This window comes from Prosopis cineraria, unplaced genomic scaffold (genome assembly GCF_029017545.1).
Source record: "Prosopis cineraria cultivar Desert tree isolate PC_DT_omini unplaced genomic scaffold, ASM2901754v1 PC9, whole genome shotgun sequence".
Taxonomy (NCBI): Eukaryota; Viridiplantae; Streptophyta; class Magnoliopsida; order Fabales; family Fabaceae; genus Prosopis; species Prosopis cineraria.
The window spans coordinates 28,704,184-28,730,032 of record NW_026555340.1 but is presented as its reverse complement, the minus strand read 5'-3'; the positions used below and the strand labels follow the sequence as shown (position 1 = coordinate 28,730,032).

At 37.6% G+C, this 25,849-nt stretch overlaps 5 protein-coding genes across 7 annotated transcripts; 3 read left to right on the top strand and 2 right to left on the bottom strand.

The window, feature by feature from the left end:
• Positions 1–2,320: 2,320 nt before the first annotated feature.
• LOC129319241 (protein JINGUBANG-like) lies at positions 2,321–3,775 on the bottom strand. Its single transcript, XM_054964243.1, has one exon. The coding sequence runs from the start codon at positions 3,630–3,632 to the stop codon at positions 2,409–2,411; it is 1,224 nt and encodes a 407-aa protein (XP_054820218.1). The 5' UTR covers positions 3,633–3,775; the 3' UTR covers positions 2,321–2,408.
• A 3,816-nt stretch (positions 3,776–7,591) lies between these two features.
• Positions 7,592–8,158, top strand: LOC129319514 (uncharacterized). The gene has a single exon (XM_054964618.1). The coding sequence runs from the start codon at positions 7,697–7,699 to the stop codon at positions 7,937–7,939; it is 243 nt and encodes an 80-aa protein (XP_054820593.1). The 5' UTR covers positions 7,592–7,696; the 3' UTR covers positions 7,940–8,158.
• Positions 8,159–10,071: 1,913 nt separating this feature from the next.
• Positions 10,072–15,507, top strand: LOC129319513 (aminoaldehyde dehydrogenase 2, peroxisomal). The gene is made up of 15 exons (XM_054964617.1): positions 10,072–10,289; positions 10,481–10,623; positions 10,733–10,813; positions 10,899–11,047; positions 12,179–12,271; positions 12,355–12,478; positions 12,615–12,680; positions 12,853–12,919; positions 13,061–13,137; positions 13,331–13,444; positions 13,877–13,954; positions 14,040–14,191; positions 14,282–14,342; positions 14,420–14,526; positions 14,934–15,507. Exons 1-15 carry the CDS (start codon positions 10,181–10,183, stop codon positions 15,022–15,024), a joined length of 1,512 nt encoding a protein of 503 aa, XP_054820592.1. The 5' UTR covers positions 10,072–10,180; the 3' UTR covers positions 15,025–15,507.
• A 996-nt stretch (positions 15,508–16,503) lies between these two features.
• Positions 16,504–19,880, top strand: LOC129319511 (anaphase-promoting complex subunit 8). Its single transcript, XM_054964616.1, has 4 exons — positions 16,504–16,812; positions 17,183–17,489; positions 18,084–19,334; positions 19,416–19,880. Exons 1-4 carry the CDS (start codon positions 16,727–16,729, stop codon positions 19,509–19,511), a joined length of 1,740 nt encoding a protein of 579 aa, XP_054820591.1. The 5' UTR covers positions 16,504–16,726; the 3' UTR covers positions 19,512–19,880.
• A 2,413-nt stretch (positions 19,881–22,293) lies between these two features.
• Positions 22,294–25,387, bottom strand: LOC129320548 (uncharacterized). Of its 3 annotated transcripts, XM_054966058.1 has the most exons (6): positions 24,578–25,386; positions 24,211–24,262; positions 23,743–23,826; positions 23,312–23,376; positions 23,040–23,198; positions 22,294–22,955 (listed from the first exon to the last, which is right to left on the bottom strand). In XM_054966058.1, the coding sequence occupies exons 1-6, from the start codon at positions 25,301–25,303 to the stop codon at positions 22,899–22,901; spliced, it is 1,143 nt and encodes a 380-aa protein (XP_054822033.1). In that variant the 5' UTR covers positions 25,304–25,386; the 3' UTR covers positions 22,294–22,898. The 3 variants fall into 3 exon arrangements, with proteins under 3 accessions (XP_054822033.1, XP_054822034.1, XP_054822035.1); XM_054966059.1 differs by lacking the exon at positions 22,294–22,955 and having other exon boundaries at positions 23,055–23,240; positions 24,578–25,387; XM_054966060.1 differs by lacking the exon at positions 22,294–22,955 and having other exon boundaries at positions 23,055–23,230; positions 24,578–25,387.
• Between the last annotated feature and the right edge of the window lie 462 nt (positions 25,388–25,849).

Here is a 25,849-nt window from a genome sequence, read left to right as displayed (position 1 = left end):
AACTTAATTGTCTTTGGATTCGTGTTTTTTGTGATAAATATAAATGTAATAACCTTATCATTCCTATAATTTGTAAAACTAACTCTTGCTCTTACACATGGTCAAGCATATGTAAAGTTTGGGACTAATTTATTACTCATGTGGGTTGAAAGGTAGGAAAAAGGGATCAAATATTATTTTGGTATGACAAATAGTGCCTCCTTCTTGAACCTCTTGTGAAGTACACATCTTCACGAAAGTTTTGAATTTTTATACTAGTACAGTTACCTGGAAGGTGGCCCAACTTTGTAGATATTTGCACCATGATATCATCAAGCAAATCATTATCGTCCAACCTTTACATCTCAATACTCATGATGATACCATATGTTGGAGGCCTTCCAGTGATGGTAGTTTCTCTATCAAATTAGCTTATAAGGCTACTGAAAATCATTGCAACAATACCAACTCAAAGATTTGGTCTAAGATTTGGAAATGGTCGACCTATGAAAAGATCAAAACCTTCATCTAGAAAGTTGCTTAGGATCACATGCAACCTAAATTCACCTACTCTGATGGGAGCAATCCTTGTCATAGAATATGCCCTTTTGGTTGCAACTCTTTGAATTCAACTATACATACTTTGAGAGATTGCAAGAAATCAAAAGAGGTTTGGTTAAAATTATTAAAACAATCAAAATTAACACATTCTTTTCTCTTCATTTATAAGATTGGTTAATTTGGAATGTTGAGAATGATGCAAGAAATGCTCGGGCAAGGAAGACTTCCTAGCAAAGATTCTTTGGCTATGTGTGTTCGAACATCTCGAAAGAAAGATGCAAAAATGTCTATTTTGAAGAAGATAATCAAGATAGAGACATTGCTTTTTACCAATATTCAGGATATTATCAGTGATCGATACTTCCAATTTAAAATTGAATTTCTCACTCAAAAAGGGAATAAAACCAAAGCTAAATGGCTCCCCTCCTAAGGAAGAATGGGTTAGGTTAGACACCGATAGCTCTGTTAATTCTCTTGGTGCAGCTTCTTGTGGCAGTCTCATATGGAACAAATAAGGCAACTGGATTAAAAGTTTCTCCAAATATCTTGGATATTACCCAAGTATAGCTGCTGAACTTATGGGTATCTTAGAAGGATTTAATATCTGCTAGGCTAAAAAGTTTAAGAAAGTTAACGTCTATTCTGACTCAACTGAAACTCTATCGTTAATTTGTAATGAATTCTCTACCAATTACTCTCTTTCTACTATTATCAATGATATCAGAGATCTCATTATGTAAGACTGGGTTGTCACCTTTGATCACGTTTTTAGAGAAGCGAACACATGCACTGGCTGGTTGACCCATCAAGCCTCTATTAATCATTTCAATATATTTATTTTTGATACTGTGCCCTTTAATTGTAGGAATTTTTTATACATTGACATGACTCAGCATGTCAGTTAGTATGGTCTTTATGTGGGCTCCCATTGAAAAAAAGAAAAAAAGAATGCGAGGCAAATGATTTATGCGTTGATGGTAAAAAAAAAAAAGATTTATGCGTTTGAACTGTCAAAGAGTCTTGAGGAATTATACTCAGATAAAACTATGATGTTTTATACCAACGCCAGTGACGCATATTTGCACGCATGTGCTGATGCAATGTGGGGCTGTAAATTGGGTGAATTACTTCCAGAGACTTCAATTCTGAAAATGAAAAGTTAAAGGACCTGTTTGTAATTTTGGATAAATTTTTTTGTAGTAATCTGGGAATGTTTGCTGCATGGTCACAACATATGCATGAAAGCAGTGGGTCCCTAATCTCCTGGAAAATAGGGCTGGGTTCGTGACGTCATTATGTTGAAAATTTTGTTGTATTTGTCGCATGATCCCAGATGAAGGGGTCTTTATCGAAGTACTTAGGTTAGAAATCGTGGCATTTTGACATAAGACTATTACCGAACACTTCACCCTCTTGCGTAATTAATCGGATAAGGATCATTCTTAGGTCCCATGGATGATTATTTTGTGAAATTTAATTACTTTTCATCGACCCGCCTGGCGCCTGCCATCTTGACTTTGTAATGATTAACACCTTTTATTTTAATAATTAATAAAGGTCGTATTGTTGGTGCCAATATCCAATTAGTTACAGCTGTAAATCACTATGGGTTCGTTTGGATTGCTCTACTAGGAATCTAGGATGCTTGTTCGCGACACAATGTCGAAGAAGTACTATATCTGATTTGAAGTTCTGGGTCTTAAACTTGCCAGTGCGGGATCCCCCATGACGAAGGAAAAAAGATGGCGATGCATCAGGAGCCAAAAAAGAAAAACTTCCATTCTCATCATAAATAGGTGATATTTCCGAAGGATCATGAACTTAATACATCTCCCTCTGAATAATCGAGAAACAAGAATCCTAGGAGTCTAAGAAACTGGAACAACAATCTGCCACATCTTAATGTCGCAGTCCAAACTGCCACTGTACACTAGAATAGAAGCTTCAGACGAATCACAAGGATCAATCGCCGCAGCTATGCACTTAACGGCACCTCTATGCCCTTCCAAAACTGCTAAACACGAGTATTCTTTCTCAACTCCTCTCCAAATCCGAATCGTTCTATCCGCAGAGCCACTACACACCAAATCCCGAACCACAGCCAAGCACAATATGGACATTGTATGCCCTCTTAATGCCCCCACCAACGCCATTTTTCCATCTTCTTCTTCATCTTTCTCCCACACCAATATCGATCTGTCACTCGCACCAGAATACAACACACCCTCATCACTGCTCAGAGCCAACGCATTGACCCCAGAATTGTGTTTCTCTAAAGTATCTACCAAAGAATGCTTCTTTTCGCCTTCTCCTTTCTTCCACACTTTTATTCTCTTATCTGCTGATCCTGTGTACAGGTACCCGTCACGGGAAACTGCGACCGCGTTTATGGCATCGTCGTGTGCGTTGCTTACTGATTCTAAGCAGGTGAAGTCTTTGGTTCTCCATATTTTGACCGTCCTGTCCCATGAAACTGAATAGAGCAAGGTCTCGTCTTTGGACAGGGCCAGAGCAGAGACTGTGTCCACATGATGAACCCACGTACATTTCTTGTGCCTTCTGATCTGGACATGGTTCTTGGGGATCAAAATCTTGGAAGCACGGTCAGTCAAAGTTGGAAGGGTGGCTAGGTGCGTGTACTCCTGTTGGTCACTTTCATGGTTGCTGATCTTCCATGCTCTGATTTTGTGGTCTTGGTGAGCACTGAAAAGCTTATCAGATTGAGCCACGATGAATTTCACTGCACCCTTTCCTGAGAGTGCTATGTTGCTGATGGAATTTTCAGGGTCTAGCTCAGAGCGTAAAACGGTGCGATTCCATGACCTGATTTCTCTGTCAGATGAACCTGTGTAGAGGAAATTCCCGGAGAGGGCAAGACAGGATGTGTAGGAAGTGTGGCCTTTGAGAGTTGTGAGGCACCTGTGGTAGGTGGTGGAAGGATGGTCTTTGTTTTCCTGCTGGTGACGAGATTGTGAGTTAAGGGAAGGGACTGAAGCGATGCTGCGTTGAGAAGACACAGAACGTGGACCTGTTTGAAGGTGGTGCGAGGAAGAGGAAGAAGAAGAGGCATTGTAAGATCGGTGATGTTCCATGGTTCACATGTTTATGTGAGAGTAAATGGTATGGCAGAAAACGAAGTGAGGCATGTTATGCAAGTGAAGACCAAGATATATGATACAACGGGAATAGGTAGTGGGATGCTTTAGTAGTGGGATTGTTCCTGTTTGGCTATTTTCTTTATGGCCTCGCTAATTCAAGCATGTTCTTCTCAACTGAAGTTAATTTATCATTTTGGTTCAGTGACATTGAAGTCGTCTCCAGAACTCCAATATTTGAATTTGACTCCCAAAAAGAGGGAAATTATTTTTTTAAAAATGCTTGGGTCACTCTCCACTAGTCTTCTCAGTTTTTCCTTTTGAAAATGAAAAATAATTGTAATAATAATATAAACTTGGTGGCCTTGTGGTCTTAGCTAGCAGCCATATAGAGTTTATTCCAACTAGCATTTGGGAGGTTGTCGGCTTGTGTGATTCAACAAACCTTCTGATAAACAGCGCATGGCTGGGAACAAATCGTACTAAATAATACGTATAATGAAAACGATAGATTGCTTTGCATTTAGCAGCATCATATGACCTTTCTTGTCATCCAGAAGCTGTTTATTTCTGCTGATGAACAGTAAAATCATTAATCAGAGAAAATACTCACTGAATAAAGCAACACAAATCGGAGACACTTGAATCGTTTATTATACCCTTTGCTCATGGACAGAGACACATCAATTGCTCTGGGTAAGCTGGCTAGCTATCATAAAGACGCAGCCAAAAATAAGAACAGAAATATTACATCAGTTGACTCTTCAATTATTTTGGATCCTACAAGCTATATAGGCAGTGGAAATCTTTCGTCTAACATGTAATCGAAAGGCTTCCCCTAATTTGCACTCAACAAAATCCCAAACCAGATTCCTAGCTGGTATAGGCGAAGAAGTCCACCCATGTGGCTCAGACTAACCTAAATTTGGACCACATGCCCTGTTTCTAGTGTCCTTACCAATCTGATTCCCAGATCAGGTGTCCTAAAAGAAACCTCTAGAATGCTATTTCGTCCTCAACTCTCACTTTGATAATGACCCTTAATTGAGTTCTCAATTTCCTTTCCCATGCCCCAGTGGATTCAACAAAATAGTTCCGAATTGACTAGTACACCCTGATAAATTTCCAAGTCCCACCATTTTGCACTTCTGGGTCGATTTCGTCTGAAGATATTGTACCATTAGCCCCCACAGATCTTTTTTGAGAGTGACTTGACAAATTATATACTCTCAATGGGGTTGGACCAAAGGAAAACCAATGTTTACGTGATGGTTTACTTGAACCTTACTCTAAATGAACCCATCCAACCCTCTGGATTATGCAGTTTGAAAGCTTCCGTTTGGGTTGTGACTGATGTATTGTATGATAGGGCAGACATCTTTGTTATGCCTTCCGATCATGATCAAAGTTTAACACCATTTTTTTTTTTTTTGAGAATATCATGATCAATGGTAGTTATTTTTGGCTACTGAATCGCTAGTGGCGATGATATGTCGAATCAATGACATTATCATGTTTTCCGATCCTAAGAGAGACTTGATGAAATGCTTCCAAAACTGTCAACGTAAATGTTTTATAATCCTATTTTCTATATTGACCTGGTTCGTACTTGATCTCATATCTATGTCCCGTATGGTTATGTGATTCCATTTAGGTAATACAAGGAAAGTGAAAGTCCAGACTTGACATATAAAATCTGGTTGAAGGATGAAAATGAAAAATGTTTGAGGAAAGCCTATTGTCCCATCACAAAGATATTTTTATATGCAATTAGATTAATTGTTCAGAGCGCTCTTTGTTATCCAAGTCGGGAAGCTAGTGCCAACAAGAGTACTTAAACTTTATGACCAGTCATTAAAAAAATCCTACCATCTTTGCACGTGAATCTCTAGTCTTCTCGTTCTTTGGTAACCATAAAGAAACTTCAATGGCCTCTCCCAACATCTTGAAAAGTGGTCCCTCCACATTCGATACACAATCCTATTATTTTATCACGAGCCAATGAAACTTAATTCTAATGGAAAGGATACCAAACGAGGATGAGCTTGAATCTCCTTCAAATATGACAACTTTAATTTGGTTAATAATTTATCAGTATTCTTTAAGCCATCACGTATACTCTAACCCTATTAAGTATCTGAACCAAACTCACCTAACTTTTTTATGTCTCACGATCAAGAAGAGTATAGAAAACAAATGACGAAACAAATCTGGCAGATAAAAGGATTTGCATATATGTATTAGACGAGCAAATTCTGTGAATGATCTGAAATGCACAATGTAACAAGATTCATTAAAATTTCATTTATTTAAAGCAGCATTGAGTGGCAGTGTGGGAATAGGTTTCCATTCAGGGGATGGGCATACTATTTGCTAAATGAAAGTTGGAGATAGTGGACTTTGCCACATTTAGAAAACGCCATTTTATTTTTTGTTTTTGTTGCTTTCTTATACCGCGCTGCACAATCATTCAAGAGCACACTTGGGTGTGGCATAAAAAATATGCTCACGGGGACTTGAATGATAGTTCAGGTTGCAAGACCCTACATCCTTCTTATCGTTTCGTGTTGGTCCTTAAAATGGAAAATGACAGCAAACACCTGTAATAATGTTGTGAGTGACTTGATGTTACTTACTGCTAAGGTGAAAAAAGAAGAAGAAAAATAATTCTGATGAATATAATATTATATACTGGTGTAGTGGTGTTAAAGTGATAAAAAGTTGGTGCGTACGTTACGAGTCTGTTGGCCGATAAGCAGAAACTCGCCATTTGGACGGTGCTATATGGTCTGCCTTCACGACATATCACTCAGCCACAGTAGTTTCGCTTACCAGTCACCACAAACATGAACAAACCTTACATGTACTCCATTCACACAATGCTTAATTCTCAGTCTTCTTCATCTTTTTTTTTTTTTTTTTTGTTTTTCCTTCGGGCAAAAATAGCTGGGTCGAGATCCTATGTGTTATTCACTTGTTTGTTTTTCTTGGTCCAACTGGAGACATTTATCACATATCATACCAAATTTAAACTGAGATATATCTGTAATAATTTACGGATGATTCAAATTGTTATACATTTTTATATGGATATTACATATTTATTGATAGTTTTTTTTTATACCAAAAAAAAATTTAGGTGAGTTGACTTCTATAAATTCATGAGAGTCAGTGCATCTCTTCAAATTTAAAAAGTGTTTACATCAAAAGCGAGATTTGATACAATCTCAATCAATTAAAACAGCATTGGTTGGTGATAGAATTCTTTTGCTGCATCGCCTAGCTCAATTCCAGCCCAATAAGTTATGGGCTGGTCCAGTGTGCTCATGAATCAGGGTCAGGGCCCTAAGGAAAAAAATAAAAGTGAAGGGCGCAATTGGTAAACGACGTAACGTAAACATGTGGTAAAGGGCGGAGGAAAAAGAAGGAGATGATCGGGATTTGACTTTTGTCGTATCTTGACCCTGAAGAGCAGAAGTTTCCAGGAAAAGCATTTAACAGGGCGCCCACCGCCCCAGCATCGATACAACGAAAGCGCAACCGTGTGAATTGCTGGCTTTGGTCCCTCTAGAAGATTCCAATACTCGTCAACGTGGAGCTTCTGGCCGTTTTCATGACGTTATCCACTTTTCTCCCTCTCATTTTTGAGCAAGTTATTATAATTTTCAATACTGTGATATGATTTACATGTAAAAAAAAAATATTATATATACCTATATGGATTGATATTCTTTGGTGGGTTGAGCTGGTTTTCTGGTCGACGATGTGTAGAAGAGAAAAATGAAAAAGCATCTGAATTGAAGCAATACTGCACGGGAACCGGTAAAAGTCAAAGATTGAGCGCCCTTATATTTCAGTTATTTTAAAAATATATATACAATGAAAAAGTCATAACTTAAGAGGGCATGTTTCTGAAATTAGAAAACAAGTAACGCTACATGCTGCTATAAATAAGCGTTCAAAACATGGAGCCACCAAATTGTGGCGGCGATATCTGCGTTTCTTAATTACGAAGAAGCTGAGCTGAGGGGGGGGGGGAGGATCTGATCATCGGAGAAGACATGGAAGGGAACAGCTCTTACGGCACATCGTGGGCTGACCAGTGGGATAATAACCCAGACCCGGCGACCGTCGACGCCAAGAACAACCACACCGGAACCGCCAAATACAAGCAGAAGGTGGGAGAGGGACTTGGAAAGACCAAGGCCGTAGCTAAAACCGGCATGTCCAAGTTGAAGGAAGGTACCTCCGTCGGCCTCAACTGGATCAAGACCAAGTACAACAAAACCTCCCACAAATCCTGATCTCATCTGTCTTTCTATTCATTTTTATTTATTACCCTACTCCATTAGTCCATTTGTCATTTAGGCCTTTTCTTTTTCTTGTACCATATTTGTCCCATAGGCTATGTTTTCTTCTCTTTCTCCAACTTTGGTATTCATTTATTCTTCACATACACACTGTATCGGATTGTGCTCTTTCTCATCTTTATGATTGTTAAGGCTGTGACTTCTGAACTCAAACTCCTGCCAAATGCTCAAACCTGCCCCTCTCTGAAACCTTAAAAGCTAATAATGTTTTTTGTTGTAGCAAGTCTGTGGTTAGACCACATCATTTTTTTTTTTAAAAAAGGTAATAAATAGTGTTGGGCTAGAGGATGGGCCATGGCGTCGATGGAAGGCCCACATAGTCGGCCCATTCCTTTCTTGTCCATCTGGCGAGCATCCATCCCGCTGTCAGATCTCGAATCTGATCTCGGAAATCTCAAACATGATCAACCAATAAGAAAGGATAATATTTTGATGGTTGAATGAAATTTAAAAACAAAAATAAAAAAGGAGAAAGGGAATTGCACGGGCAGATCATAGTATTTATATAGGATAATTTTCTCTCTTTGTAAATTTAAACCGTTTAAATTAAATATATATTTTAAAAAATTATAAAATTCAAGTCTAGATGGACAGTGATCCCTTCTTTACTTTGGAGAAAAGCCAACCCTTCACATGTACAAGAAGTGCCCGAAGAAGACACTTTTTTCCAGTTTCTTCTTTCAGCTTTCGAAGGAAATTATTTCTATAATTTTTTATGGGACTTTTTTTTTTAAAGCGACTACCCCATTAAATTGATCGAATTAGCTACTTGTGTTTGTCTCTGTGTTTCATTTCGATATCCTGAAAAAACTTAGAAGTATTAACGCTGGCGTTCAAACTAATCCTGACGTCCACTATGGCATCGTTCTCATTAATGACGCCCAACTACATTAATGCTAACGGGATCTGAAGAAGGGTCCACATTCAAAATTAATGCCCTTGCTATATATTGATTCAAAATTGACCTAAGAAACTGTTATCACTAGTTGCTTGGAAAACTCTCGAGTTGTTGAGTCCAGTAGCCTAGTTGGCTAGCTAGGATCCTTGCGAAGGAGCCGAAGGCAACAAGCCGGTTATGGAGCTGAAGAAGTACTTGAATGACTGCCACGGGTAACAGAAAGCTGCTGCTTCTTTGGCCTTGCCAGTACCTGCTGCTTTTATATAAGGTGAGACCGCGGTTTTTTCACACAAGTGCTTAAGAATGCAATTCATTATTCATGTCCTTTTTTTTTTTTTTTTTTATAATTTAGTTACAATCTCCCCATCAATATACAAATCTTCTTGATAAACAAATAACATGTAACCATGTAAGCACCTGCACCATGATAAATTCTTCCTCTTGCACCATGACATCTATAATATATTCCTTTCATTAAAAAATATAAGATATTTTTAATCAAATCTCATTTCTTAATAACGTAATTATCTCCTTTCCAGCTAATCTTATCTTTTCATATTTATTTATATTAAATACCTTACAATAAATATAAAGTCATTATCAATAGAGACATTTAAAAAAAAATAATAATTACACCTCAAAAGATTAAAAGTATCTTACATTTTTTAATATTCAATTCCTTAAAAGATTTGTATTTTTTAATAGAGAAAGTATCTAATAAAAATATATCATGTAGAATGATTGTAAATATAAATTGATCTATCATTATTGATGATAAAAAGAAAAAAAAAGAAATTAATGTCATGTAATATTTTATTTGATTGAATTAGTATTATAAGATATGATTTTATTGAATGAAAAATAAATGATGTAATGTATTGAGTTGATACAAGATTTTTTTATGTTCATAATATCATACACTTTTACCAGATATAATATCATAATACTAATTCGGGACGTTTTGCAAAAATTCGATATCAATAATCAATTATATTATTATAGAGAAATATTATGTTAAAAAAATTAATTAAGATAAATTAATTTTAATTAAAAAGTAACCTTAAATAAAGTAGTATGTAATGACAAGGGAGAATTACCAACCACATTTACCTGTTTTCTTAATTCTGAAAAAAAGTACTGTATTTTGGACCGGAAGTATTACGTGAGAGACGATCGTGGTAAAAGTAACAGCTTCTCAATCAGTTCCTGCGAGTAGATGAACCTGCTTGTCTCACTGGCTCACTCTCGTGTTGGTTTCATCAGCTAGATTTCGAGAAATGGCGATCCCAGTGCCCAACAGACTGTTATTCATTGATGGCGAGTGGAAAGAGCCAATCCTCAAGAAACAAATTCCCATCATCAATCCCACCACTGAAGAAAAAATTGGTCGCTTCTCTTTCCCTAACTATACAGTACTCCATGATCTTTTTTGCTTTGACGCTAATCTCTTTCACATCTCAATTCATTACTCTTTGCCGTAAATTGATAACCAGAATATAAGCATTTCTTTTACTTCCTACTTGGTCGGATCATTCCTAATTCTATCGCTCATGTGTTCTAAATCTTACCTTGTTTAGGGGATATTCCGGCTGCCACTTCGGAAGATGTGGAGCTTGCAGTGGTTGCTGCTAGAAGAGCCCTCACCCGGAACAAAGGCTCGGATTGGTCAACGGCTTCCGGGTCGATTCGGGCTCGATATCTGCGAGCTATTGCTGATAAGGTTTTATTCAATTTTTCTTCCCCGCTTCCCTCATGAAAACAACAGATCTATTGCTGATTCGTCGATATATGGATGTTCTGATCCCTTAGTATCCAATTCCTGCTCGCAGGTTAAAGATAGAAAATCTGAACTAGCAAAACTCGAGGCAATGGACTGTGGAAAACCACTGGAAGAAGCAGCGTGGGACATTGTAAGTGATAAGATAACTTTCGACATTTGGGTTAGCACCGTCTACCATAAATGCTTGCTTACGTGTATATGCATGGTTTTTCTAGGACGATGTTGCTGGTTGCTTTGAGTACTATGCTGACCTTGCTGAAGGTTTGGATGCAAAGCAGAAGGCTCCTGTATCTCTTCCCATGGACACCTTCAAGAGTTATGTTCTTCTGGAGCCCATTGGGGTTGTAGGATTAATTACTCCCTGGTACCCGCTGATTCTTTGGTTTAACTTTATCTGCTTTTTCCCTCCTTTCAATATGCTTGCCGGGTTTTGTGATTGCATCAAGCTATGTATAAGTTGTTATCATAAATTTTTGCTGCTTCATTCGTGGTTTTTTATGATTTAAAAGGACAAAAATTATTGCCTATTTTTGCATTCCATGTAAGCTTGATAACTGAAAAGCTGGGCTTTGCATATCATCTGATCTTTTGCTGTCGTCTGATTACAAGTATTAATTCAGAGTTCAGACCGTCTTTAGGTGTGTATGCAAAGATGAGCAAAAATACTCAACTGATCGTACTTTTCATGCTAACCGTATATTATTCAGAAATCCCTCTTGCTAAGTGCTCAACAGTTTGTCAGTAGCTTTTAGCATCTCACACCTCACGCCCAACATGTAAAGCAAGAGGCAATATAACTTGCTTCTCGTGAATAACTAAATAAGTATTCTGTGCTGCTTTGGAATCTTGTTTTGTTGATTTGACAACACATCAACTGCAAGCAATGTAGCAACTGTGTTTATCATGGACTCTTCAGAGCTGTAAACTGCCCAGTCCAATTTGTTGATTTTCTAAAATGTCAAGATTTGCCAGTTTCTTCACCCTTCATTTACTTAAATTGAATGAAAGTGCTTACTTTTGGATGGGCTGGTAAAACAAGTGCTTCTATGGTCATTGTGTTTGTTTAAGCACTTGCAGCTTTTTTTCATACGCTAAATTATATAAAAAGTTTAATATAAAAACCATTGTCAGGTTATTTTGAAAAGCAATAGTGGGGTACAAAAAGTAAGCTATAGGCTATTTATTGCAACCACATGAGTTACTTATGGCCAAAAAAAAAAAAAAGTTACTCTGCATAAGCTCGTCCATAACACAGAAAGCGTTTCTGCCCATGCTTATGTTACTGATTCTGTTGACAAGTGCTTAACTGCTTCTAAATAAAAAACATGCCCATCCTTTTCCTTAAATTATATAGATCCTCGGGGTTTATGCATAGAAAAATCAATTGCTAGTCATTCAAAGCCCTATTTTGTTGTTTTAAGATGTAACAATGCTATATTACTTATGAAGTGTTGAAATGGATAGATATATGATGATTTCAATTTCAATGATCCAGGAATTATCCTCTGTTAATGGCTACATGGAAGGTTGCTCCAGCTTTGGCTGCTGGCTGTACTGCAATATTAAAGCCTTCCGAATTGGCATCTGTGTATGTCCTTGTCAAGTATCAACTAGTAAAAACTTGTTTCTCTGTTACGTCAATTTGTTATTATGTACTATTTCCAATTTCAGGACCTGTTTGGAGCTGGCTGATATCTGTAGAGAAGTGGGCCTTCCTCCAGGAGTCTTAAATATTCTCACTGGATTAGGCCCTGAAGCTGGTGCTCCTTTGGCATCCCATCCTCACGTTGACAAGGTTATGTCTTTAGTTTGTGGTAGAATTGAAATAAGATGGAGCTAAATCTTTTCTATCTCTTGCAACTAATGTTCCTACGAGGTCTAAGTTTATGAAGTATCCATACCATAATTCTTTATATTCAAGTTTTCAACAGATTGCCTTTACTGGAAGCTCTGCAACTGGGAGCAAGATTATGACATCTGCAGCTCAACTGGTGAAGGTATTTTCTAGCAGTATTCTCTGCAAATTGTGGACAGTTCATTATGTCCTATTTTGAAGGATAAAGGTGAAGGATAAACACATGCACAGACATTCTTAGAGGAATCGGCAGGAAGCTTTTTCCTTACGTTCTCTGCCGTATCATGTAATATCTGATTTTTGGTTTATTGCAGCCTGTTTCACTAGAGCTAGGTGGGAAAAGCCCAATCATTGTTTTTGAGGATGTTGACCTAGACAAGGGTCAGTGATATTTTAAGTTTACCTAATTACGTTTGGACAGCTCATGAGTAAATTTTTGGCATCTAAAACTCGTTGCTGAGTTTCTCAGATACTGGTGTGCAATTTGATTTTATTGATCCATTGTCCATGATCTTTAAACAGCTGCTGAATGGACCATCTTTGGCTGCTTCTGGACAAATGGTCAAATATGCAGTGCAACATCTCGTCTTATTATACATGTAAGTTTAATGAATGACCCGTCACAAACAAGAATTGGTAATTGAATCTCACTTCTCCTATTTTTCTTCCCCTTATTCTTGCTGAAGAAATAGGAAGCATTGTGTTAACGTTGACTCTGGTTGAGTTTGTTCTAAGAACTTTGGATGCATTTTGTCAACTTTTTGACAAGGCAAGGTACTTGTATCTTTTCAGGAAAGCATAGCGACAGAATTTCTGAATACAATTGTGAAGTGGATAAAAAATATCAAAATTTCAGATCCCTTGGAAGAAGGTTGCAGGCTAGGCCCTGTTGTCAGTGAGGGACAGGTATCCTTTTGTTTCTCATTTAAGTAGACTCCCAGATAAACATTCAGCTTATCTTCACCTCCCCTCTTTATTATAGTTATAAACTAAAGGGATTATTTAGGTAACAATGAAAATACACTCTGTATTTGGACTTCTGCTCGTTTTTGTTACATAATTTCACTTTTAATTTGGAAGAAAAGCAATACAAGTTGAAATTCTTTTGTGTTCTTTGTTGATTGTAACATGCTTCTGCTGATCGAGTGTATTGAAGAAAACTTTTGCCATGGTTTGTTGGCCCCGCACGCGCTCTCTCTCTCTCTAGTTTTATATTGGTGGCTCACACCATTGTGTTTGGCGAGACTTCGTTTTTCCTCCACCTTTCCATCAATTTAAGCAATTATTTGTCTTGAACTAAGATGATGCTGTATCTAATGTTCGGATTATATGATTCAGTATGAAAAAATATTGAAGTTCATTGAAAATGCTAAAAGAGAGGGTGCAACGATTTTGACTGGTGGATACCGCCCTGAGGTATGATAATCCCCTTGTATCTATTCTTGGAGTTGTGTTCCTGCTTGTCACAAGATTTTGAGTTATTTTTCCAAATTAATGGCAGCATTTAAAGAAGGGGTTTTTCATTGAACCAACTGTTATAACTGATGTGACTACATCCATGCAAATTTGGAGAGAGGAAGTTTTTGGACCTGTTCTTGCTGTAAAAACGTTTAGTAATGAGGAAGAAGCTATTGAGCTTGCAAATGACTCACAGTGAGTTGATTATTGTCTAGGAACGTTTGAATCTTTTTCCTTTAATTTGTATGTTGATACCATATTGTATGTACTTGTGATTTTTGACAGTTATGGATTGGGTGCAGCTGTAATATCAAATGATCTAGAAAGATGTGAACGTATAACCAAGGTCAGATATCCTCGATTGTTATTAAAGTGGCAAATGAATTGGATTAATGTTTTATTGGATTTATTGCTTCTCTGCAGGCTTTCCAGGCTGGGATTGTTTGGATCAATTGCTCTCAGCCCTGCTTCACTCAAGCCCCATGGGGAGGCCAAAAACGTAGTGGCTTTGGTCGTGAATTAGGAGAATGGTATGGATCTGTTTCCTATGTCAACAACTGTGAAAATCACTTTGAGCACTCCTTAGTTTGGATGAGAGACAGCAATGACACCTTAGTATGAAGAATATAATCCTAATTCTGACTGTTATAAATAGAGGAAGGATACAATATATATAATGCCAGTTTTCGCAGTAGATTTCTGGTTTGATTAATTTTTCTTGGCCAGTAACGTCCTCTGGTCTGAATCTGGCTAAGAGAAACACAATGAGGGGGGAAAAAAGGTACAGACAGTTGCGTACTTGAAGGCCTTAGAGAAAACACTTTCGAATCTATTACTTTCAAACCTGAAACATCGTTTTATCCTAATCGTTTCTTATGATGACTGATCATTATTTGAGCATCTGAACCTGAATATGCTGGCCTATTTTAATTTTCAGGGGACTTAATAACTACTTGAACGTGAAGCAAGTCACACAGTACATCTCTGATGAACCATGGGGCTGGTACCAGAAACCTTCGAAGCTGTAATGATAACCGCCTAAACTGATAATAAATCGGGGTTCTAGGAGAGGGCGATGCTAAGTTGTTAGCTCAATGTCAGGAAGACAACACTTGATATGGACAAGTCATGACTAGTTTGTTTTTATCCAACTTCTCCCATAGCATTTGCTTCTTGTGCAGATAAGAACGAGAAATCAAAGTATCTTGCCTGTGCAGGCCAGGGCTGCGAAGTCATATATATGATAGAGACATTTCCCATGTATCGAAGCTTCCAAAATTTGCGACCCCGAAATGCATAATGAGTGTCGTAATTGAATTGTACTAGACTAGAAGTATTCCATAATGTGGATATCAGGATGGGAAATTAAGAGTTTTTTTTTTTTTTTTGCCTTGTAGGAAATAAATACATTACGGATTCAGTGACGTGAATGCCTGAATGGTTGAGGATCTTTAGTTTGATTCCCATACAAATTTTCCAAACGTCAACCGTCGGGTGGCAATTAATTTTCACTATGCTTACATGATACTTTTCTTTTCCTGCCAGTTCAATTATTCAAGATCTCAGGGCCTGATGAATCGGTTTCTTCATATCATTTCTTATATAGCTCAGCAATCGACAGAGTCTCTCGTGGCTCCCTGAAAGCAAGAAACTTGGAAAGGCAGACGGTGTTATGAATTGAATGTTCCAAGCAACGTCATTGTTCAATCTTATTCAAATCCTTACAATGTAAAAGGGAATTTCATGATTTCACAACCACTTTTCGATAAACTACTAAAAGAGGATAAAAGGAAGAAACATATTGCTCACCGTAGTTAATAAATCTTAGGGTTGATTGAAATGTTGAATACGTTCACTCCAAGATCTTTAGATCTCAAAAATCTAATTTGTACAGGGCTGTCAATTTAATTCGTTTCTCGGTCTTCAAAGAATTGGTTACTATCATCTATGCTAGCTTGCTAGCTCATTACGATGGTGATACGGATGTAATATTTAAAATGATGAATATTAGAGAAATAATCAGAATAATGGTTATTAGTTAGAGTGTGGCTAATTTATGTCACTATCTCTTTGTTAGTTAGCATTCTGTTTATGCTTGTAGTTGTGTCGTGTATATTCAATCGTGTTTATATACTGTGTACAATTTCTATCAATATCATCATCAAATCATTTCATCTCATTCACTTTTCATTTGCTTCTACCCTACTCTCTCTTCTCTTTCTTCAGAAATCCCTTGAATGGATTCTCCTCCTTTGAGAATGTAGAATTATTTTATTGTTTGATATGTATATTGAGCTTTATGTTCCAAACTCTTGCTTAAATAAAGCCATGCCATGGCCTTTTATATTTTTTTAAAAAAGAAAGAAAGAAATTTTACAATTTTTTTAGGAGTATTAGATAATTAGACTAAAATCTATTTTGTGACATTTTTTTAGTAATTTACTTTTGTTAATCTGGTTATCACTTTCCTTTTTTCTTTTGGGCACAATAGGATTTATTGGGCTACACTTTGGCATTGTGGGCCTAGGAAGAAATGAGCTTATGGTTTAAGCCCGGCAATCATACCCGCACTGACATTCGATTTTTTCAAAAACCAGGCGCTGGCGCCTGGAGGGTCGATATGATGCACCACTTCTCTCGCGGCGCACGTTAGAAGTGACCACGCGGAGCTTGCTCCTCGGTTTCCCGACGAACTGGCGTTGATTCGTTCACTCAGCGGCAATCAAATCGATGAGTTCCAAGGAGAGTTGCCGAAGTGAGCTTCGCATTGCGGTTCGTCAACTCAATGATCGTTGTCTCTGCTCTGCCTCCAAATGGTCCTTAATCTCACAAACCCTAAATTTCTGCTTCTTCTTCTTCTTCTTCTTCTTTTTCAAAATCACTTTTGCTGTTTTCCGACCCTCTTGTCCATGGATCTTATGTCGAAGTAGAGTTAAGCGGGTGTTATACTTTATAGCCAGCTAAGTTAAGTGGATGCTTTGGGTCATTAAATTATTAAACCTTGTTTATCGCCTTCCCCATTCTTGCAGAAACCTCCCTGAAGTTGAATTGGGGGGGGGGGGGCAGCTTGAGTACTTTAGAAGGAAACATATATAATGTAAAACTGCCTTCGTTCATTTTAGTTAGTTGCGAGTGCTGACTTTAAATACGAACCAGGTAGAATGTATAATTGCCTTAAATATGCAGGGCAGCGGAACAATTGACTGGCATTGAGCAAGACCCAGCAAAATCCACCCCTTCAAACACCAGATTTCAGCGTGGGAGCTCAAGCATTCAGAGGAGATACCGCACTAATGAGATAGTTGCAACTCCGGTTGCTGGGGTTTCATATGTAACCACTCCTGTGATGGTGGAAGATGACTTGGTTGATGGTGACTTTTATCTTTTGGCTAAGTCTTATTTTGACTGCCGAGAGTACAAAAGAGCTGCACATGTGCTTCGTGATCAAACTGGAAGGAAATCTCTTTTCTTGCGCTGTTATGCTCTGTATCTGGTGGGTTATGTTCTTTTCAATGAATGCTATGATCTATACTGGTGTCTTGTGTGCCTCAGCAAGCTTTAGTGCATTACAGAGTTGGATGTCCTCTCCAGCAAATAGTTGTTATGTTATTGTTATTATTCTGTGGGAGAATTTAATCAGTAAAACACGTGGTTGTTTCTTTGTTATTTGTGACAGTGCATCCTCAGTATATTTCTAATTCAATTGGTGAAAATTGGAGGAAACAAACCCTAGTTTAACTTGAAGGAATGAAACATGAGATTGTACAAGGAGATTAGTGGACTTTCTTGGCAAAACCAATATCAGAGTAGCATACAGAGTCATTGTCCACTATTCTCACAATAGATTGTATTCATGAGAGGAGCAGTTTTAAATGTTCAATTAGAGATGGGTTGTCTTGAATAAAAGTAATGCACTGAAATGTTAATTTTTCAATAACAAAATGTAATGCTTTGACTTTATCTCTAGTGATATATTTATTTCCTTCAGTTCATTTGCGAATGTGATATTAAAGACATAAGGACGAATATCTTTGGAAAATTATGTCATGCCTATGACTTCTCGTTCCTCCCTTTTTGTCTCATACAGGCTGGAGAAAAAAGAAAAGAGGAAGAGATGATAGAACTCGAGGGACCTTTGGGCAAGAGTGATGCCATAAATCGAGAATTGGTTTCTCTAGAGAGGGAGTTGTCAACACTTCGCAAGAATGGGACGATTGACCCATTTGGATTGTACTTGTATGGTCTGGTGCTCAAACAGAGAGGCAGTGAGAGTCTTGCTCGCACAGTTCTTGAGGAATCTGTGAATAACTACCCTTGGAACTGGAATGCCTGGTCTGAGCTGCAATCTTTATGCAGGACAATTGATACCCTAAATAGTCTTAATCTCAATAACCACTGGATGAAGGACTTTTTTCTTGCTAGTGCTTACCAAGAATTAAGGATGCACAAGGAGTCTTTGGCAAAATATCAATATTTACAGGGAACCTTTGGTTATAGTAATTATATACAGGCTCAAATTGCAAGAGTCCAGTACAGTTTGAGGGAATTTGATCAAGTTGAAGCAATATTTGAAGAGCTTCTACGAAATGATCCATACAGAGTGGACGACATGGATATGTACTCCAATGTGCTCTATGCGAAGGAATCCGCTTCTGCTCTGAGTCACCTTGCCCACAGAGTATTTATTACTGATAAATATAGACCTGAATCTTGTTGTATCATTGGGAATTATTACAGTTTGAAGGGGATGCATGAGAAGTCAGTCATGTATTTTAGGAGGGCGCTCAAATTAAACAAAAATTATTTATCTGCCTGGACACTAATGGGTCATGAGTTTGTTGAGATGAAGAACACACCAGCTGCTGTGGATGCATATCGTCGTGCTGTAGATATAGACCCATGTGATTATCGTGCTTGGTATGGGCTGGGTCAAGCTTATGAGATGATGGGTATGCCTTTCTATGCTCTTCACTACTTCCGTAAGTCTGTGTTCTTGCAGCCAACTGATTCTCGATTGTGGGTTGCAATGGGACAATGCTACGAAACTGAACAGCTTCGAATGCTTGATGAGGCCATAAAGTGTTACAGAAGAGCTGCAGATTGTAATGACGGGGAAGCAATTGCTCTGCACCAACTAGCAAAGCTGCACGAAGAGCTGGGGCGTGCTGAAGAGGCAGCATTTTACTACAAGAAGGATTTGGAAAGGATGGAAGATGAAGAGAGGGAAGGGCCTAACATGGTTGAGGCCTTGGTTTATCTAGCAACATACTGCAGAGACCAAAAAAGATATGAAGAAGCAGAGATTTATTGTACACGTCTTCTGGATTATACTGGACCGGTGAGCACAGTATGGCCTACACAATTTTTAATTTGAAATTTATCTTACCAAATCATTTAACGATGTATTTCTTTTTTGCAGGTGAGAGAAACGGCAAAAAGTATGCTTAGAGGGATGGGAATGGGGTCGACAAAATCCGGTCACCCTGCAATGGATATTGAGCACTTTCCACCCTAATTTTTCGTATATTAAGCAAGCAGGAAGGCTATTCCTCTTTTAGCATTTATTGGAATTGATCGCACAAGCATCTCTGAATGAGTGTGATGAATCTCGTCATTGATCGGGTTTTTTCACCTCCATAAAAAAAAAAAAAATTGATTGGGTCATATTCTCATTTTTTCATGGCATCGAGGTGTGGAGGATCAAACAGACTTGATTGCATCAATGGCTTCTATTGAAGTTGGTTTCACTGGTAAAAAAAAATTTGCAGATTAATCGGTCAGTTGCGTGAGAAATTTTATGAATTGCAAGTATAGGTCACATCCACTGTAGTAAGGTAAACTACTAGTTAATGCAAAATTTCTGGTGATGTTAGCAGCTGTAGAAGATTTTTTTTTCTTTTTTAATATTTCAGTAATCTCCAATTTTCGAAGGACAACAATAAATGGGAGAACTCATCCAAGAGGCATAACAGAAGAGTGAATTAGATGTATGCCTTGAGAGAGCAACATTGATGTACTCTTAAATTCAAAGCATGGTCTCTTGGTCTTTTTTTAAGTAAAAACCACCTAATTTAAGATGCAATTAAGAAATGTTTCCAAATTTGTCCCATATTAAATTACCACCATTTTGTTACAACTAGAAACAAAGAGGAACATTAATAACAGGGGCACTTCACTATTTGACATTATTATAAAGATTAAATAATTTTTTTAAAAAAATGGAATGGTTCAAAATTGTTTATAATTAAAGATTAAAGATTAAAGATGGATGGAGTAAATTGAAAGAGATGCGCGGCTTATGATTGCTTTTTAACTCCCTCCATTCTATTTTAGAAGATATTTTTTGAAATAATTTTGCATCCTAAAATACAAAATGTTTGAAAAAAATGGATGGTAAAATTAAAAAGAAAAGATGAATTTTTTTTTTTTACTTTGAATCTTTGACAGACATCTTTGCTAATTAAAAAAAATTCTGTCTTACGTTAATTAATTTTATCTAATTTGGATATTTAGTGGTATGTGCTTAATGTATTTGGTACTATTTCTTAAAAAATATCCAATAGGTTTATACTCTTTTTGCTTTTAAATATAAAAAAAATAATTGACTCACATAATTTAAGAAAATTAGTTAAATATACTTATTATATTTAAAATTAAAAAATTAGATTGAATTATTTTTTAATTGAAAAGAAGTTTTCCGTGAAAATAAATATTGATTCAAGGACAATTTAAGAAAAATGTAATAAATGTTCTTAAATTTTATAATTTTATTTATAGATAAAAACAAAATAATTTCCCTTATATTCCAAAATGGAGTAGTATTAATAAATAATAATAATGCAGCGCCATGAATTAGTCATTCTTGCTATTAATGATTCCTTTTATGTCATTGCCATTATTTTTTTGTTGATCAAATGTGTGAAATATCTATTGGTTTAGATTAAATTTATTAGCATTTATTGAAACAACTCCATTTTATAATCTCGTGGCAGCAATAGCTAGTTAACCTAACCCTTAAAGGTTGATGATATCCATTAATATTAGGAAACTTTCAAGAACTGAAGAATCAACGAAGCTCTCGTGAATAATGCATTCCTAGAAAGGAAGTAATTATTCCAAGTTCCAATCAACCTGACAAAAACTGGGCATTTTCCAATTATTGACGTTGTTTCTTTCTGAAGCAACTCAGTTGCGACTTGGATCAGCGAAGACGACGTTGATAGAAGGCATAACCTCTGGTGCTCTGTTTCGCACAAATCTCCTCAAAGCATGCTCTGCATACTTCTTTCCCTCTGCTTCGTTCTCCACCACTCCTGCTAACCTGTTCTCCTTGCTTACCCTTTTTCATTTCCAAATACATGGTCTCGTTAAATTACTCGTTAAATACCAACACCAACACTTCCTATCACGTTACAAGGATCATACCGTCATTTTCAAATTGGGTTATCACGTTAATCCGTAGTCCTCTATAATTCAACCCATCAATTTGATATCAAGTTCAAACAAGAAATGCAATAAGAAAATCAACACAAATCCAAAATTCTGCCCTAGATCCATACGAAATGAGATGAAGATCAATCATAACAAAATCCAAAGATACCACAGAGCTTCTATTTTCCAGAAATGACAAGCACACTGAGATGCAGAGAGAGAGACCTGACTTCAGGGTTGTAGCAGATATTACGAATCAACTGCATACCACAGATGCTGACGACGAATCCCATAGCCGCGAACAGTGGGTATACCTACCACACAAAATCTGCTTTTAAGGAAATCTCCACAGCACAAACAATTAACATTTGAAAGTAAAACTATTGAGTTCGAAGTTTTTTGCAGAATCAATCACAAGGAAGATGAATATTAGACATGCCTCGGGTCTGATCCATCGACTCCCCCTCTGTAACAGCGTAAGAAATTGAATAATGAGCGAAGCCTTTGCCCTATCACAACACTCTCCAACAATTGATAGTACAATCCATTTATAGGTGATTCTTTCATAACAACCATCAAGTGACAGTTTCAACTACATTTTAAAAAAAATAAAAATAAAAATCATGTTTAGTAATTTAGTTTCACCTGTTGATCTGGTCAGTATTCTGACAAAATTACTTTCTTACCCTCCATTAAAATGCTTGAATCGATCATATGCTTATTTTCAGATCAGCACGATCAGACTCGCATAGTAGTATTATTTCCTCAATGATAACTCATAGCTCCTTAAAATAGTTGATCAACTATGAAGTATAAACCGATTCAGCATCACTGAACTAGGAAACAAGTTTAGATGGAAGCCACCGTTAAAAAACCAAAAATTGACATACAAGCTAGCAACTGCCAGAGACGTCCAGGAAACAAATTCCATTTAACAGGAATTTAAGAAAGCTAAACGAACACAAATGAACTATACATATATCTTCTCTTTCACTTCCCAAAGATAATTTCTCATATCAAAGATGGTTTGAACCAAATTCCACCCTTGCACATATTTGCACATGTATAAGGACTTTTTTTGGGGGCCTGAGAAATGCATCAATGGTTAGGACTGACATTATCAAGCTTCCACTTCGCAAGATTTCCCATCAATTTCAGCTCCAAGAACACTAGGGTGATGTGCTATCCAAGAACATGAATCAAGTGAGAAAAGGATCTAGCGCTCTTGCTTCAGAATAACGGCACTTAATGTTCAGGAAATTTCGCTTCTGATAAGTATCAAACCGTATACATGATTAAATCCCACGCCTCATACCCAAGCAATTTTAAACCCCCAAAAAAAAAAAAAAACAAAAACCGGAATGCCTAATATTTTCAGCCGAGAAATAAAAAGATTATGCTCTGCAGTATGTGTGAGTTTTGGGCTCCTGTAAGCTTTTCTATAAGCAAAATCAACTACCAGATCCAACTTCTATGCCTCTCGTGGCCGAACCCGGTCACGCCAGGACCCTTTTTGCTTAGTCAGAACCTGAAACCAAGACCAAGCATTGTTTAACTCATTTATCATACTCAACCAGTTAACTGTGTCTATCATGGCATATATATCACTTACGGATTCACTCAAGAGGCTTGGAACAAGGTCCTTTCGATTATCCTCCTTCTCATTGTTTTCCCTTTCAGGCTCACTGTCTGAAATGATGGAAGGTGGAAATGCTGATGAACCAAACATTGCTTCCTCATGAGCAGCTTTAATTTGCTCCTCCCTTCTTGCCTTCACGATAATATGCAGGCATTAATTCAGACCTACGTAATTCTATTCAAGCTTTCAGACTAGGAAGGAGCTCAAGTAACTATCCATGCGAAAGTAAACGATGAAGGAGACACCTCAACTGCAGAAAACCGGAAACTCTGTCCAATGTGCTTGACTAAGGATGCATCATCTTCAGCAACTGTAGATTGTGCAGAAATGTACAGTCATTTCCATTTACATCAAGGCAAACCAAACCCATCAATGGTATCATATCAATAATTGATGTAGCGGCAAAATAAGAGAACATGGATACATTGATGACAAAGATGACAATAGCTATTAAGTACTATGTCGATCAATATTGAGAGTTTTTAACAAGACATCACATAAATCTGCAATGCCATGAAATCGTTGCATTACCAGGGACTCGCCAGAATGGAAAAAGTTAATGAAAACAACAAATGCAAAAGGGGTACTTTGTTTATTAGTGGTTTTCCAAGGAGAGACCAATAATTCCCGGGGGGAAAAAACATCAAGGATAACAACACTGTCACACAAGTCTGACCTTCAATTTCTTCATCGTCAACAGGGGCATCCTTGTTGAACTCAAATCTTTCCCAGCCAACACCTTTTTCAGAGTCGTTTTCAGCTGCATTAAGATATAGAGAAAGAAAAGATGTTACAATTTGGATAAAGCATCTCAGTTAGTAAGATTATTGGATAGAATGGTAGCAATACCCGTGTCAAATTTCAAGACATCTTAATTAACCTCCAGTATGGAAAACAACATTAATATCTTTTGTCAACGATCAAGTTTCATGAATATATCCATATCCATAGTAAGCTTCGGAAAATAACTTTGAATCTTGTTAATCGTTAAAGAAGAATGCAGATAAAATGAGAACCACACCATCAAACTAATGTAGGGGCTGCCAAATCTAGCGTTTCATAGGGCAAACAGAGTCGCTTACGACAGCGTATCTCGCAAAAAGCCATGCATGGGCCGATACTACTTTAAGATCCGAAAACTCACCAGTTTCAGAAAGCTGCAGCTTCATCTTGGCCTTGATTCTTTCAGCAGGTGACTGAGAATAGTTAAAAAAGACGGTCAGTCGGTCACGTCTCGTCAGTGCATTAAAAGCAACATCCTAAAGAAAGCCTGAATTCCCCTAACCTACGTTAGAGTTTCACAGTGCTATATAACACAGTGGGGTTTTACAGTATCAACAGTGCCAACCACACAGTGAGCCTACTCCAGTTGTAATTATTGTAAAGGGCAAATAGAAAACCTGAGTCAAAACAATCTCTCAAAGAGGAAAACAAAATTTCTCGCCAAGCCAAATTGCATGTTTTGGGCATCTGAATCCCCAGACAAGAATGTGAGAAAACGGAAACCATACCATCTTGTCGTATCCTCGAATCAACCGAGCATAATCAGGCCCAGCATTCTTTTCCTTACTAATTTTACTGGCTTCTCTTCGATCCCCAACATCAATATCACTCTTCTCAGACCTCCGCTGTTGTTGAGGCGAGGAGCTCCTACTCCTCCTTTCTGGTCTTCGTTCGCGAGGAGAAATGCTTCTACTCCTCCCTCTACGCCTATGCCGCCTATCCTCATCTGAATCGCCTCTCGACCTGCTTCTTCTCCTCCTCCTCTCAGCATCTCTGTCCCTCAATCTGTCTCTGCTCCTACTCCGCCTCCTCGACTCTCTGTCCCTCTCCCTATACTTGTCTCTGCTACGACTTCGCCTCCCTGATGCTCTACTATCTCTGTCCCTACGCCGTTCTCTGCTCCTACTTCGCCACCGAGTAGAATGTCCATCATCATCCCCTGGCTTGTGGCTTCGGTCCGAAACCCTAGATGGTCCGGTATCTTCTGCGGGTTTCTTCTTGAGCTTGTCTTGAATGGATTTGAGCTGTGCTTGCTTCTCGAATTCGGAAGCCTTGGAAGGGCTCGAAGCTCTAACGAAATTGCTTAGGAATGAAGAGGAAGAAGCGAGAGCCGAGCCGGGCTTCGGAACGGCATCAGAGTCGGTCGAGAAACCCAGACCTTGCTTGAACCTCGCAGCTCCTTCGCCCTTCCGGGTCAGCTCGTCATAGTAAGCCGCAGCCTTTTCTTCTTCCATTCCCCGTCGCCGTCCGCCACCTCCAGGGACCCCAGAGGAGCGAGGAACACTGTGTTCTGCTTTTCCTCACACCGAAAATTGAAAATTTAGATAATTCATTACTGTCTTTTATATGCTGTTGAACACGTTAAAATAAAATGGACTTGAATTTTCTCACAGCCAAGGGCAGGAAAAAAGAAACCAGATTTAAATTGTTAAATTATATTTAACAACTTTTAAAAATAAAAATTTAATTTTAACCGTTCAGATTCATAGTAAAAGAAAACAGTTGAGGAAAAAAAAGAGAAGAGAGACCCCCACCCCAAATAAAATCTACTAAAAGACTAGTGTACCAACATGAGATTTCTTTGGCCCAAAAAAAAAAACATGAGATTTCTAACAAAATTTCATTTAGTAGATTAGAAGAGGCTATTTTTTGCTTATTAAAAGAAAAAGGAGAAGAAGAGGCTATTTAACAAAAAAATTGAGACTAAGCAAATGATTTAAAAAATGATTTGATTTATAAAAGGTCCTATTGAAAAATAATTTTTAAAATTTAATTTTTTA

Coding starts and splice junctions, on each gene's coding strand:
- LOC129319514 (XM_054964618.1), top strand. CDS start 7,697: ATGGAAGGGAACAGCTCTTACGGCACATCGTGGGCTGACCAGTGGGAT.
- LOC129319511 (XM_054964616.1), top strand. CDS start 16,727: ATGAGTTCCAAGGAGAGTTGCCGAAGTGAGCTTCGCATTGCGGTTCGT. Junction 17,490..18,083: donor GCTGTTATGCTCTGTATCTG/GTGGGTTATGTT, acceptor TGTCTCATACAG/GCTGGAGAAAAAAGAAAAGA. Junction 19,335..19,415: donor TTCTGGATTATACTGGACCG/GTGAGCACAGTA, acceptor TCTTTTTTGCAG/GTGAGAGAAACGGCAAAAAG.
- LOC129319513 (XM_054964617.1), top strand. CDS start 10,181: ATGGCGATCCCAGTGCCCAACAGACTGTTATTCATTGATGGCGAGTGG. Junction 13,445..13,876: donor CTGTTGTCAGTGAGGGACAG/GTATCCTTTTGT, acceptor TATATGATTCAG/TATGAAAAAATATTGAAGTT. Junction 13,955..14,039: donor CTGGTGGATACCGCCCTGAG/GTATGATAATCC, acceptor AATTAATGGCAG/CATTTAAAGAAGGGGTTTTT.
- LOC129320548 (XM_054966058.1), bottom strand. CDS start 25,303: ATGGAAGAAGAAAAGGCTGCGGCTTACTATGACGAGCTGACCCGGAAG. Junction 24,263..24,577: donor TTCGAGGATACGACAAGATG/GTATGGTTTCCG, acceptor AACTATTCTCAG/TCACCTGCTGAAAGAATCAA. Junction 23,827..24,210: donor GCTGCAGCTTTCTGAAACTG/GTGAGTTTTCGG, acceptor ATCTTAATGCAG/CTGAAAACGACTCTGAAAAA.
- LOC129319241 (XM_054964243.1), bottom strand. CDS start 3,632: ATGGAACATCACCGATCTTACAATGCCTCTTCTTCTTCCTCTTCCTCG.